General features: G+C 42.4%; 2 protein-coding genes and 1 long non-coding RNA gene across 3 annotated transcripts in view; all 3 read left to right on the forward strand.

Annotated features, from left to right (window-relative positions):
* The window catches only part of msgn1 (mesogenin 1), a gene marked incomplete at both ends in the record, with an annotated part of 492 nt that extends 269 nt beyond the window's left edge, over positions 1-223 (forward strand). Inside the window, one exon of the mRNA XM_084314284.1 lies at positions 1-223. This exon is cut by the window's left edge and continues 269 nt beyond it. Coding sequence (XP_084170410.1) covers positions 1-223 — 223 coding nt within the window.
* A 1229-nt stretch (positions 224-1452) lies between these two features.
* On the forward strand, positions 1453-12046 carry LOC311228025. The gene is made up of 3 exons (XR_014619661.1): positions 1453-1627; positions 8090-8181; positions 11973-12046. It is a non-coding gene; the product is annotated as an uncharacterized lncRNA (long non-coding RNA).
* A 63-nt stretch (positions 12047-12109) lies between these two features.
* LOC311228604 (uncharacterized protein) lies at positions 12110-15791 on the forward strand. Its single transcript, XM_084314521.1, has 4 exons — positions 12110-12323; positions 13173-13316; positions 13767-13910; positions 14602-15791. Exons 1-4 carry the CDS (start codon positions 12118-12120, stop codon positions 14690-14692), a joined length of 585 nt encoding a protein of 194 aa, XP_084170647.1. The 5' UTR covers positions 12110-12117; the 3' UTR covers positions 14693-15791.

Below are 15791 nucleotides of genomic sequence, written 5' to 3' on the forward strand. Positions count from 1 at the left end.
AGGCGGCAGCAAGACCAAGCCAAAGATGTCCATGAAGAGACGCGTGAAGGCCAGCGAGAGAGAGAAGATGAGGATGAGAAGTATCGCAGAAGCGTTGCATCACCTCCGCGACTACCTGCCCCCGGACTACAGCAGGAGAGGACAGCCGCTGACCAAAATACAAACCCTAAAGTATACTATCGAGTATATCAATAAACTTTCGGACATCGTCAACCACGCGTAATGTGCGCAAACCATCGTGCGTAATGTGCGCAAAACTGACCACTTTTACGCATCCGCGCGGTGCGGACATTCTCAGGTGTTTGTGTGTAACTGTTTACTTTCTCCGATGAAACAGCGCTACTCTTTTTTATTTTTTATTTTATTTTATATATATATAACTTAATTATACATTTGTAATGTGATTTCCCCTCCTCTATCCTTATTCGCCCCTGGCTCGATGTAAATATTCTTTCGCGGGCACTTTTTTTTCAGTGGTGGAAAATATTCATTTGATTTGATTTGGACTCAAATAGCCTACTGTACCTAAATGCAAGGTATTTGTACTTTACTTGAGTATTTTCATTTTAGTGAAATTTGTACTTTTACTCATCTACATCCATCTGAACCAATCAGTTACTCGTTATGAAGATTTGTCTACTTTCAAATTTGAAGACGGTCAACTTCAAGAGGATGGAATCAGACTGGACCACATACTACTTTACCATAACCTTTAGAGGTCAATGGTTCGAGAGCTTTACCAGAGTACTATCTGGGTATTTTTTACTTTTACTTAAGTAAAGGAACTGTGTACTTCTTCCACCACTGATGTTTGTATATGCGATTATGTTTGTTGACATAAATAGTTAGTAAATAAATATTTTTTTTTGTAGAGAGTTTGTAATGCGTGTTGTTTACTGTATATAATCTGTATTTATATATCTGCATCCTTACAACAAATAGTCTCGAATAGATGACATCATATGCAAATGTTTTTCTTAATTTGTGTAGCCCTATATTAATTGAATACACTGTTGGACCATAGTTATGCGGCAGTATGTCGGATAGTTTTTTACAACACGCCTCATACTCGCAATAAAAACACTTGTAATTCATTGAACTTGAGCCCTTATCATCAATTAACTGTTTCAGGTAAACTATTGAACATGAGTTTGGCCAATCTATACTCCACCAATATACCAATGCCAGAATTCCTACAAAAAAACTGGCTATAGACCGACACTTCCGGCATTTTGAGCTCATGCGAGAGAGGGGGGGGGAAGGGGGAGAAGGGAGCGCGCTCTAATCAACATTCATTCATTTGACCTCTTCCCCCCCTCCCCCTCACGAGCTCCATGTAACGCGGAAGTGCAGTAGTCTATGCGAGAACAACCAACGACCAATCAGAGCAAGTTTTTGTTTCCCGTGGGCGTGTCACCCTCGTTACAATGTATCAGAACCTTGGAGGTATTGGGTCTGTAGACACGCCGCCATTTCAACGCGTACAAAACTAAGCCAATCTAACATAGAACATTTTGTACACTTTTCTATATTTTTCTAGACACATTTATTTTCCATAGCATCTAGAAGATCTATTTAGCTTACCTTTTTTCCCCGGAGCTAACGTTACCTCGCCTTTACCACAATTGTAAGTAGCTATACATTATATATCTCACTGGAAACAGCGAAGCATTTGGAAATCAAAATAACGCACACGCCCCTTTCCTATATGATCAACCGTTTACCACAATTGTTAGCCTGAATGGTTGGTTTTTTTCTGCTAAATCCACGCTATATTAACATATTATTCGCATCGAATCGACCAGGTTTCATAACAAAATCCAGATGCCGGTCTCCTAATTCATTCAGTGATGTGAGATATGTCTCTTGTACACAACTGGAATTATTAACGTTACTGTGTTGGCAGTGGCACAGGCAGCCACTGTTGCAGCATTTTTAGCAAGGCATTAGATGGAAATAAATTTGATATGAATTGCATCAAGTGATATCCTATATGAGAATGCACTCCCTGATTTCTGATGTGTATATGGCATCTTGGAATAGCCTGGCTATTAAATATTCCTTCTTGGCTGTAGCTACGTGTACTTTAATTGTGGTGGGGTGAAGATAGCTTAGCATGTTCCATGACGTGCGTCTCGATATGAAGGCTATGTAAGCAATGTTCACAGCAATGATGAGCAGTCCATTCATCTCTGCCTGTGCACGTTGGACATGGAGTCAGGAGTGGTGTAGCTCTGCATTTAATCCGTCTGATCGTTCTTTCAGTTATAGGCGATTAAAACGGTTGCACACATTCATTACATTCAGGGTATTTTACATTAATAGCTCTCCAAATCAAACGGCGCTGGCTTGTTGATCGTGTCTCCAAAAGCCGCATCGCTTCAGCATAGGCTGATATTAATTGGCCACATCCACTTTTGTTTGTTTAGTTTATTTGGTTTATGAAAAGGACAATGTGCACGTGCATTCATAATTTGTAATAAAACAAGAAGAAGCGTGCAACAGATTTAGCAAGAAGCCAATTTTCATCCTGAGACGGTAAACAAATAGGTACAAAACATCCATACAGTACTGTAAAAGTACCAATAATACAATCATAGAAAGCCCTACCCTCCCTCCCTCCATCTTTACCTTACACCCCCCCCCTCCCACCATACAATGAAAAACTAAATACATCATATCCAATACATTACAGAAATTGAAAACAATAAATACAAATATACCCTACATATAGTAGGCACAATTTAAGAACTTGGCAATTATCTGTATCTGACTCCCTACACCGCTAGTCCATTAGCACCACAGTGCCACGGCGTGTCTTTCAAGATGCCAAGGGACAGGGTTTAGCCTACTTCCCTCTTCCCCTTGTCGGAGAATGCCTTTTTGCCCCTCTGCAGTGTGTGGGGAGTGGAGCGGGCAGCACCTCCCTCGGGGCAGATTCTAAAATGTCACTCAGGCTTCCTCAGTCACATTCCTTGCTGTGTGTATGTTGAGGCAAGTAATCTCCCAGGCCTATCCCTCCACTCCCAGCCAGCGGTACAGGTGCTACATTCTACAGCACGAGCCCAGGCCTTTGCACTATTTATAATCCCTCCCTGGCTACTGTCAGGCCTCTTCACGCAACACCAGGCGCTTTGCTAAAACCCCAAAGTTGTCACTGGCTTTAGGTGTCCTTCTAGGTATGCCAAGCCTTTATTATCCACGGCTATAGAGCATCTATGGAATGAGTTTAAAAAAAAAAAAACCTTAAGCACCACAGAGACTCGAGTTCAATTCCTCCGGCTTGGTCAGTCGTCCATACGAACACACTGTTGGCAGTGTTTCGCAGGTGGGACACCGGTGGAGTGACGAGTCCTGGTCGTTGCAACAGTGACTCCTACTGGTCGATCGGGGCTGACTGTTCAGCAGGGAGGGGATCTGGGGCAGATGGCGTGAACCTCCGTGCGTGTTACGCTCCAGTGAAACTCCTCGCTGTCGGGTGAAAAGAAGTGGCTGGCGACTCCACATGTATCGGAGGAGGGATATGGTTAGTCTACACACGCCCTCCCCAGATCCACAGTAGGGCAGCATGTGGTAGTCTCTACACCCTCCTCAGATCCACAGTAGGGCAGCATGTAGTAGTCTACACCCTCCCCAGACCGACAGTATAGGGCAGCGCAATGACCAGGAAGGGAATTGGCATAATGACTAAATTGGGGAGATGGGAGAAAAACATTAAAAGGCAATACCAAAAAAAAGCATTTTAGCATCCTGTTCGAACACTGTGTATATTTGATCCTTGAAGGGTAATCAAGTAATGTTTATTTATTTTTATTTTTTTGTTGATCTTTTTCCCCCGATTTTCTCCCATCCCAATGTTAGTCGTTATGCCAATTCCCAATCCCCTTCCTGGTCGCTGCGCACTTACCCCCCACAGTCGGTCTGGGAGAGTGGAGGCTATCACGTGCTTCCTCCGACACACGTCCAGCCAATCAACCGCTTCTTTTTCACCTGGCAGCACGGATTCTCACTGAGAGCGTGTAACGTGTGGAAGGATCACACTATCCCACTTAGATCTTATCCGCGCTTAGCAGGCGCCCCGACCGAACTGTAGGAGTCGCTGTTTACAATGACCCGGACCCACCCCGCCAGCTTCTCCCACCCTCTAATACTGCCAATTGTATTAGTGTGAACGGCCAGCCAAGCTGGTGACAACCCCGGAGCTGTGAGCTGGATTCGAACAGGCGAATCCAGCCGCTCCGGGGTTGGTGACGAACGCAATCTCCGTTACACCACCTGACCGCCCCTATCAAGTAATGTTTCTAATCCATTTTTAGATCACACAATAATATAAAACGTCCATCAGTAGTAGTAATCTAGTAGCAAACAATGCATGGAAAATAGCAGGATTCAAGATTCAAGATTGTTTATTGTCATGTGCACAGTTAAACAGACATTTAGCTAGTTATTTTCATTATGACACTGATATGTGTAGGCTAATTCATTTAATTGGACTAGGCTGTATATACTATCTGTTGATTAGCCATTCTTGCTCACATCATGCTCCAGGCAATCACGTTTTCCCATGGAAAGAATGTCCTCATTTCCCAATGCTACAGAGCCTTAGTGAAGATTGAATTATACGGAATTCATAAAAGATATATATATTTTTTTGATCCACTTTTTCTCCCATTTTCTATATTTTCTCCCATCCCAATTTCGTATCATCCAATTCAACCCTCCCCTGTCACGAACGCTGTTTCTTGCCTCCCACAAGCCGGCTGCAATGTGGACTAAGTCATACATAGCACAAGTCCCCTCCGGTACTTGAGGTAACAGCAGTCGCATCTTTTCACCTGCGCAGCTCGATCTCTCAGTGGCGAGGAGTAACGCGTGGGAGGCTCACGCTGCCCCCGACACTTCCTGATTCTACTGCGCAGGGCGCACCAACCGACCTGTAGGAGTCGCTGTCCACAACGCCCGATCCCCACCCATCAGTTTCCCACCCCCTAATACGGCCAATGTGTATTAGTATGAACGACCAGCTAAACTGAAAGCAATGTGGAGCGCTGGGCTCCAACAGGCGAGCCCAGCGTCTCCGCATTCGTGGCGAGCGCCTTGCCCACTACGCCACGTAGCCGCCCATAAAATATATATTTATTAGAACTTACTGGCTTTGACTCCAACATTTAGTGTTTTATTACCTGACATTTAGCCAATCTTTTTTTATTTTATTTTGTTAGTCAGTGACATGCAGCAGATGTACGTGCTAGTGAAAAATCACAAAATCCAGTACAGGGCTTTCCCCAACGTTTTCAAACAAGATGGTGCTGAGTCGCAGCTAGGGGGTGGTCTGGGAGGCAACAAGTGTGCAATAAAGAAAGCCATTTGCTGTAATTTCCTGCAACTTGAAAACATAATTTCAAGAACATGAAAGTTCCAAATAAGTTATTTATTTAAGTACAGTGTATAAGGTTGCACAATGTAGTCACACACACACACACACACACACACACACACACACACACACACACACACACACACACACACACACACACACACACACACACACACACACACACACACACACACACACACACACACACACACACACACACACACACACAGTGGAACAGAGGACTGAGCAATCACATATTAGACAATGATGTGTCTGTGCTGGCCCCAACCTTTCACTGCAAATGTATTTTTATTTATTTATTTATTTTTAAACACATGGTGGCGCTGGTGTGTTGTCATTGTTTAGGGAAAGCCCTGCAGTAGATTTACTCTACACTCCAAGTCTGGGTCAGGTTTTTACTGCTGTTCTATTGCACCTGTTAAATAAGCTTTACAGCTTTTTTGGAAGTTGTTTAGTCCATCATTATTCAAAACAAAGGTCCGTTTTAAGCCAGTGCTAAGCCAGACATTACAAATGTAAACAAACCTTTTACAGACTCAAAAGTTATTTAGGCATAAAACCAGAAATTAAAAAGAAAAAAAGAAATTCTATACTTTTATGGTATCAATCGAATTCCTTCAATACTATCGAGTATCGAAAAATGCTGTAGTATCAAATTTTGATACCTAAGTATTAGGGGTGTAAAGGTACACGACGTATCCGAACCGAACCGTTTCAGTGTGTACCGTACCGTACCGAACGGCTGTGTAGTGTACGTACCGAACTAATACAATGGTATTGTTAACCACTAACGACTGCCCACCGGGGGCTGTTTTTTTTTCACAATCTAATATAATAATTATTATTATAAAAATAAAAAAAAATGTACAAGTCGATTATTAATTTCAATATAGAATATTCGTTGACAGCCCTACAAGTACAATTAGTTACTGCACACTACATCACCCCTGAATGGAACATGCCGGAAAGCCAAACTTTCCCCCAATGTACCGAAAACCCGTACCGAACCTGGACTTCAAAACCGAGGTACGTACCGTAGTACCGTGGTTTTTGTGTACCGTTACACCCCTAAAGTAGTCAATCTCATTAGTGTCAGTGAGCCAATAAGCACGTTTGTTCAAAGATATAACATTTCTGTTCAACCACAATCCAAAATCATCCAAAATGTAACAAAGCCTCCGATTGGCTCACAATGAACGCGACGCACATAACTCAGCAAAGTAAGGTATCGGAAAAAGTATTGTTTTGGTATCGGTATTGAATCCCAGGTATCTGCGTTGGCACCGGTATTGAACATTCTCAAACAATACCCAGCCCTACCTGCTACAACTCATGTTTAGCAGTCGCATACCGTCAGTCCTTGTATCAAAGGTTCAGAACAATACATTTCACCTTTCAAATAAGATCCAATAGAATGACTGCATACAATAAAGTAGCCTAAAAACCAAGTGTGCTTATTCCCTGGCTTCTATTTCTAGGTTTGGGACACAACAGTGATTGGAGGCCATATGAATCATTTTGTTATATTACTACCTACTATGCTAATATGTCTATACTAGCCTACTAATGCACTCAAGACTGTAGCACTCAAGTTCAACACTGTTTGATGAACAATGTTACTTAGCTGCCAGAGTTGTACCCTTCCTGTTAACCTGTTGTACAGAACTTGTAAATCGCTTTGGATAAAAGCGTCAGCTAAATGTACTCAAATGTAAATGTCAGGCCTATACTATAGCCCCAGTGGCCTTTTGACTATTCCCTTCATTTGAATGTGTAACTTACAACTGAACAGATGGCGGATTAGATGAGATGTCAGCTCACACGACCTCCCCAAACTGTTGCTGTGCGATTGTTTTCACACACACCCCATCAGAATAAATCACCGACAGGGTTGTCTAATGTCTATTTCATCTGTGGAATAACCCCACCGTGAATAAACGACGAGTAACACATAAGAGATGTAAGCAAGAGAGAGGCTCGTCCACATTTTCAAGAAGCTTGTCTGACTGGGAGTCCTCCTAGAAAGTACCTGTAGCAGTGTTTACATTTTTTTTTTTTTTTTTTATTGGAAGCAGAAGCATTATATAATCAAAAAAACATGCTTCATGCCCCTGTTGGCTTCCACTAGCATCGCTAACAGATGGTTACTCACTCACTCTGCTGCCTGTATCTGAAATACCAGGATACTGGTGCAGGTGATCTTTGGACTGATCAGTGCACCATATTAATGAGAAGGGGAAAAAACACTGGAAATATAGAGGATCTATTCAACATTTAGTAATGAATAAGGCTTCAACAACGAATCGATTATAAAACTAGTTGGTAACTATGTTGTGCTGCACCGCCACGGTCCGTTGTTGAAGCCATTTAATGTACAGGAAAGCCTGTTAACAGTAACACTTAAGTTTGTGTTTGATGTTTTTCTTTATTATTATTTAAACCGTTCATCTCCTTTCAAACAGAAGAAAACCTATATTGTCTGCACTCTTGATGTATAGCATACATTTACATTTTTCTTTTTGTCAATTTGCAAGTTTGAAAGAGCATTGTACAATGATGAGGAATAACATTACTTTTTTTTGCATAAAAAATAGTTTTCTTTTCTTTTTATACGATTAATCGTTTCAGGTTTCGTATTGTAGGTTACATGATGAAGCTTGACCCCTGCCCTGACCCCACTATTTGTTTCAGATGGACGCAGTCACAGAAGAAAAGGTGACGGAAACCACCACAGAGACCTCCCAGAATGCAACAGAGGAGCCCGTTTCAGAAAACAAATCCAGGTCAGTCATGTGGTCAACACATTTCATTTAATTTCAACCTTTATTTAAAATCGTAAGCATCTGAGGTTTCCCTCATTTACAGAAACGACGATTGTACAGTACATAATAAAAACAATATTCACAGAAATTTAAACACCAGAGTAAAACAAATTAAAAACGTTTAAAAATCATTTTAAAATATCAACTATAGTTACAGGTAGTCACACAATGGTCTGAAATCATACATTTAAACATTCCAAGGGAAGGGAGAACCTCCTATTTTAGCGTGAGTTGAAGGACATTCCATGAGTTAGAGGCATCAAAGGAAAAGGCTGACTTCCCTAGCTCAGAACAAATCTGAGGAACCCTAAGAACCATCCAGTCATTCGATCGAGTTGAATAGGTTCCAATATTCCAATCTAACAGTGAGGAGATATAAACAGGTTGTTTACCAATAAGGGCTTTAAAAATAAATAAATACCAGTGTTTGTTGCGCCTTTCTGCAAGAGAAGGCCAACCCACCCTATCATACAGGACACAATGGTGAGTATCATATCTGTCACCAGTTATAAATCTGAGAGCTGAGTGATATGCAGAATCCAGAGGTTTAAGAGTTGATGCCACATGCACGCCAGTACCATGAATTGACTCTGCTTCGATGTTTTTAATTCAACCTTTCTTATTTATTTATTTATTGTGTGTTTCTGTCCTATTTATTCAATGTCTGTCTATTTCTTCTTTCCCTTTGTTTTTATTTCTGTGTTGTTTTAACTTGCCTGTAATCTCGATGTCATTGGTAATGAGGGAAAACCTCAACGATTCCTTTGAGAATAAATAGGTTTGAATTTAATCAGCCCGATACTTGGGCCATGATTCAATAATAATTCAATAAAGTATTGCAATCTGATAACCCCTGCATATATTGCCCCCTTTTTCATTTCACCACAGTGAAAATATACTATCCTTTAGGGGTAAAAATCAATTATACATATTGTATACTCTAGAAAGCCACCAGATCAAATTCAAGGCCTCAGTCTTTATTCATTTTCAACCTAATTTGACATTTGACCATAATATTTCATTTGCATGTTTTTCAAGCCCTGAAATATGCTGGAAAATATGATACTGGCTCACCATGCATCAACACAATATCACAGTATTATGTTTTATTTATAGTCACACCAGACCAGACTCCTAGTGATCACAGTAATATGTTGTATTAATATTCACACCAGACTTCTAGTGATCACTGATCATCATAGGTTAATCCTGTGTCATAACTTTGCATTCAAGCAAATTGCTCTGTGCCTCATTTGATCTGTGTGTTAATTAGGGGTGTAACGGTACACAAAAACCACGGTTCGGTACGTACCTCGGTTTTGAAGTCACGGTTCACGGTCCATTTCTGTACAGTGGGGGAAAGTTTGCAGAACGTGGCTTTCCATGTTCCACTCAGGGGTGACGTAGTGCGTGGCTTTCCATGTTCCACTCAGGGGTGACGTAGTGCGTGGCTTTCCATGTTCCACTCAGGGGTGACGTAGTGTGCAGTTACTGTTGAGTAGGGCTGTCAACGAATATTCTATATTCAAATGAACACTTTGATTACCGGCGATGCGGTGCGCCTTACCGCCGTTGAATGCCAGCGCCCACTTCAATGATAGCGTTGTGAACGCATAATCTCTGTGTTAAATTATGGCTATGTGTCTAATCTGCCCGTCGTTTATCAATGACTTGTTTGCAGTCAACATTGTCGAGACGGATTGTTTTTTTTAATCGGTTAATTTCCGTTTTATAGCATTTTGAAAAGCCCTTGTTTTTCAGGAAAATATAAAGATTCCGTGATAAACGGCATTTACTGGAATATTCTGGCATACACAAAAAACGTTGTGATTTTTTTGCCTATTTATGAATCGTTTTCAAATAAATGCTAGATTATCGATAGTATATGTGTACTTATGCACGCTAGAGAAGCGGTCTGAAAAATGGATTCTCTCATTTCCTGATCAGCGAGCACACACTCACAGCCACACACACACATATGGGACACGTTGATATATAGGTGAAAACAGATCCGATTACCCTAAGACTGGTAAAATAAATTGCTTACCTCAGATCAGATGTTATCCAAAAAGATTATTCCAATTCCTGATCGTCATTCCAAATATCGATCGCGTTTATTGATTCAGCGTTGGGTACTGTAAATATATATTCCACGGGTTTTCCGGGCCCGCGATCAACTTGGGTCTCTTCAGATGCCCCCCCCCCCCCCCCCCCATCAGTCTAAACGAATGGGGTGCAGTTACACAGGGAGAGACGATAGGGGGCGGTATTTTCCCAATTGAGCTCAGAGAGAGTCTGCAACACTAGCGTGAGGCTCGATTGATGAAATATGAATTCAAATCGCTAATAAAAAAAAATACGAGAAAAATAAACGCTATATAGCGTTGGTGGCACTCAACTGGCGGCATGAACTAACGACAAAACGCGTCCCTGACACTCAAAGTGTTAACACTTTAACTGCCGGAGGTTAAATTCATGATATACCATCCGTTGCCAGCTCTATTTAACATGGAGAAGTTCCCCTTCTTTGCAGGGCTATAACTTTTTAAATTCTATTGCTAGATTGCCATTATTAGGGCCCATTCAAGGTCCTATATGTATTGTTCATTGTGTAGCAACGTTAAACCTTTTAATTCACATATTCATACTAAAATATGGTCTAAAGTATAAGTATGTTTTCATCTCTTTCTGCAGCTTTCTCCAGAACGTGATTTATAGCCCCAAATGCATTATATTGATGATGAAATACAGTTTGATAGCAATCGGCGCGATATAAAAAATTCCAACTGGACGTACTTCTGGAAGTTACTACACGTCATCTGATGTTGACCGGATGGGCGAGGGGGCGTTTATAATTCCGTGGGCAGCGTTATACCATTCATCTAATGTGGGTCAAATGTTCATCATAGCAGTTAGTATCGAACACGGTAATATTACACGCTAAAACTCACCCCAGTCTCCTCGGGCCGTTGGGCGATCAGCGTGGAGGAGACAGTTTTCCATTATGGGATGTCGAAATACCCGGTCCATTTCCAGGTTGTATAATAGTATATACGTCCAAATCATGTTGTTTATCGAGTTATTGGCAACGGATCGCTATGTATTGTGTCGAGCTCGAGTCCCGGGACCTATAGCGAGTGCCCGGAAGTAATATGGGTGATCACCACTTCATCCACATGACTTCCTGTTGGGCGATCTGCCGATCGGCCACCAGATGGCGCTCTTGAACCGCTAGAGGATTGAGAGGAGATCAGAACTGTGTGTGAAGGCTGCAGAGGGGAAATGATTCCGATCACAGATTTTTGAAATATTGATATCAAAGAGCATGGCTAGGAAAGACGCCTAAACACGTTTCCGGCACTTAAAGTGTTAATAATGGACTTGTTAAAAAAATAAAAACATACATTCCATTGTAGAATTTATATTAGATTGTGAAAAAAAACTAGTCTTCTAGCTCTGGCTTGTTGTTTGCGTTCGCCATACTATGCTATGCTAAATTACAGGTAATCTATCAGTGGTGTGCGTGGGGTGAACGAACAACATCAACACATAGTTAAAGTAATGTTGTATTCATTCAGTACACAGCGCGTACTGAACTGAAGGACCCGTACTGAAACGGTTCAGTATGAATACGTGTGCCATTATACCCCTAGTGTTAATGCATAACACTGGATAATAATGGATTTTACTTGTGTTGCCATGTATGATAATGATATGTATGATAACAAGTGTATTTTTCTTTCTCTCTTCAGGGGGCGTGGTGGTGGGTTCAAAGGTCGTGCTCGAGGGGGGGGCCGGATTGGTCGGGGCGGCGGCATGCGTGGTGGTGGCGGCATGCGTGGTGGTGGCGGCGGCATGCGTGGTGGTGGCGGCGGCATGCGTGGTGGTGGCGGCGGCATGCGTGGTGGCGGCATGCGTGGTGGTGGCGGCATGCGCGGTGGTGGCGGCATGCGCGGTGATGGCGGCATGCGCGGTGGTGGCATGCGTGGTGGCAGCATGCGTGGTGGGCGGGGCATGATGATGATGATGAAAGGTTTCGGACCACCAGGACGGGGGAGAGGAAGGGACGGAGCCATGAACGGCCTGGGTCTGCTGCCTATGAGGTACCATTCTATCCTCTGTCAGTGATATGTCATGCTATCCTCTGTCAGTGATATGTCATGCTATCCTCTGTCAGTGATATGTCATGCTATCCTCTGTCAGTGATATGTCATGCTATCCTCTGTCAGTGATATGTCATGCTATCCTCTGTCAGTGATATGTCATGTATCTGGTGTTTTTGAAGGTGTGTCAAAATTAAACTATGAACTTTAGGATATCGTGATTCACAATCCTGTTGTCTAAATTAATTGATAACAAGTCCATGTTAATAACAAATTTCTCACAAAATCAGATCTAAAAATATTGGTGGGAATATCATTTGAAAATGTTTTGGCTAATTATTACCACGTAATTCAATTGGATTTAGTCCTCATGTCGATGCACTGAAGGAATGCGTTTACCTAACATGCCGATATGGGCACAGTTGACCCATCTCAAACTCTGCCCTCTTTTCTTGATCCTCCAATCACAACTGTCGCTTCCCTCGGACAAACAAGGAAAGCAACAGTTGTGATTGGAGGAGCAAGAAAAGAATGGCAGGGTTTGAGATAGGCCAATTAAGTCAGTTAAGAGATTCATAATGTCAGTATCTATAAACATTTTGTATATATATTGCCAAGCCTCAAGACATTGTAATGTACATAGATACCGGGGGGGGGAAAGAAAATTATTTTACTTCTTGTGATATTACATTTCTTTCATATCTCTCCATATAACGTGCCATAAATCCTACTACATGCAATATTGTCATCCTTGTATCATTTCCGAGCTGTTTCTTTCTATCCGTGGATTTGAACGAGTCCTAGCCAGTGAGTCACTCTCTCATGACTTGGTAACCTGTCTCCTTGCAGGAGAGGGATGGGGGGGATGCGTCCCTACCCAGACCTGAGGGGGCGGCGAGGTGGGAGGGGTGGACCCATGGGCATGGGCCCGCCTCCTCTTCCACCCCCACCCATGCACCTGAGAGGCCCCCGCCCCTACCCCCCCATGCACAGGTAAGGCCCTCTGCATATTAGAGCTCTATGCTTTTCACTGACCCGGTACCAGTTGTGACGTCATCGTTGTTCTCACATCTCAAACCTCATCTCACGCATTGGATCGTACACCTGAAAGGTGACAAAACCCAGACTACACCAGGCTACGCTACAAGTGACCAAAACCCAGACGAATTCAGCACAATACGTAGAAACAAGCGTTCTTGCTGATGAGTTCAGCACAATATGTAGAAACAAATGTTCTTGCTGATGAATTCAGCACAATACGTAGACACAAATGTTCTTGCTGATGAATTCAGCACAATACGTAGACACAAATGTTCTTGCTGATGAATTCAGCACAATACGTAGACACAAATGTTCTTGCTGTTGAATCTTCAGTGACGTTCTCAAGCGGACGAGAGTATTGTTCCGCTTTTAAACGGCGCTCTTGCGCTCTCTCTTTCATAGACCAGGCCCACGCCCGCCTCCGCCCCACGGCCACCCAGGCTTCAGAGGGCGGCCCCCGCACCCCCACGGCCGGGGCATGCTTCCCCCCGGACCCCCGCGCCACTTCTACCCCCGAGGCCCCAGAGGCCCCAGAGGTCCCAGAGGGTAAGATGTTTTAACCATGCTACACCTTAACCCTTTCACTGCCGCACTACCAAAACAGTTAACCCTTTCACTGTGACAATACACAGAGGGTTAACCCTTTCACTGCCACACAACAGCCGGTTAACCCTTTCACTGCCACGCGACAGAAGGTTAACCCTTTACTATCACACAACCGACGGCGACCGGGGTTAACCTTCTGTCGTGTGGCAGTGAAAGGGTTAACTATGTGAGTCACAGTCCTCTTCACCTTTTTTACCCCCCCCCCCCCCCCCCCCTCTGATGTTCATGCTTTTGGGACTTCCCACGCGGATTCAAACACATTTGATTAGTTGCATGAGAACTCGCTCGCACCAGTTGTGTGCTTTTAAATCTACATTGCAGAATCTACATTGCAGAAATGGAATTTCACTGATCGTAAGGTTAATCGTCCCCCCCCCCCAAAATATTGCATCAAAATATGATAAATCCAGCTAGTGAATCCCTAAATAATAAACCATGCTCGTTTGATTTGGAACCATTATTGTAAAAGACATGTGCATGGGATAATATAGACAGAGGGGGGAAGCTACTTTAATTTTTAGGTGAAAGGGGGAGAGCATATTCCAGGGCAGTAGATCAGAAGGGCGTGGCTGCTCTCATCAGTGCGCCCAAAAGCCACAAATACAATGTGTGATTTCATCCTTTTACACAGCTACCACAATGGACCAGTGTCTCCTCTGCATCACCCCCCACCTGGCAGAGGCCAGAGGTGGCCAGGGCCCCCTGGTGGCCGACGCTTTTAACACAGCCTGACCTAAAATAGTAACAAGTGCTTCTTGTCCTGTAGCAGGGGGTCCTACGGAAATAAAACACAATAATAAAAAGGAATAAAGAATGAGGCCCCTGAATTATATGTCACAAAAGATCCAATTTTGAGTATCTTTATGAAACACTCTGTAGCCAAATGTCTTTGGTTATTAATATTGTCTTCTGCAAAGGACTAATGTGAGAATAACGTGACGACGACAACAACAAAGGACAATGCCTCATACCTTTAACAATGTAAAGGCAGTCTCTCTTTCCTCTGTCACTCATGTGTTATCGAGAAAAAACATGTTCTTGGTCCCGTATGAAAATATTTACTATTGTTGAGAAAAGCCTGTTTTTAAAAAAACAAAAAACAAGATTGCCTGTGAAATGTTCTCAAAGGGAGGGAAACTTGTTGTTCTACAAGTCGGTTAGATGTCCTGTGGTTCTTGTAGTGGTAACCCCCCCCCCCTCCCATTGTGTGTGAGAGAAGAAGCAGAACGGTACAGAAGGAGACACAGCCCTCAAGCACCAGTATTAACTAGTTTACTAGACCTTGGACCTCCCTAACCTTTGTTACACAGAGATAGTTTCCTATTATTATTGTCATTATACTATACTATTACAGTATAACGTCACCAAGCAGCAGCCGCAGCAATAAATCCTGCTTTAGACTCTCATTCTTTTCTCCCAGAGTGATTTAAATAAATATTTTACATGTCAAGTATTCATGGATATCTTATGTTACATTTTACATTATTATTATTAATAATGTGCAGCTATTTCTAGGTTATACATATTGCTGTTTGGAACATCCATGTGTTTGCTCAGCAGTCTATTCTGTGAAATGACAAATAGATGATAAACGATTATAAATGGATACTATTGAAATTATATACATTAGCATTTATACTTGAAAGCAAATTCCATTGAAGTACTTGCTTCACGTTAGTATAAGTATAAGATCTTTTTTGACTGTTTAGTTATTTTGAAGTGTTATCATATATATCATTTATTTACTGTAATGGACTTTAACTTTTGTGAATTTGTGAATGTGCTTTTGGAGAACCGTCAAGCGATTATGACGTAGTCGTG

This window comes from Notolepis coatsorum (assembly GCF_963971535.1).
Source record: "Notolepis coatsorum genome assembly, chromosome: 5".
Classification (NCBI taxonomy): Eukaryota; Metazoa; Chordata; class Actinopteri; order Aulopiformes; family Paralepididae; genus Notolepis; species Notolepis coatsorum.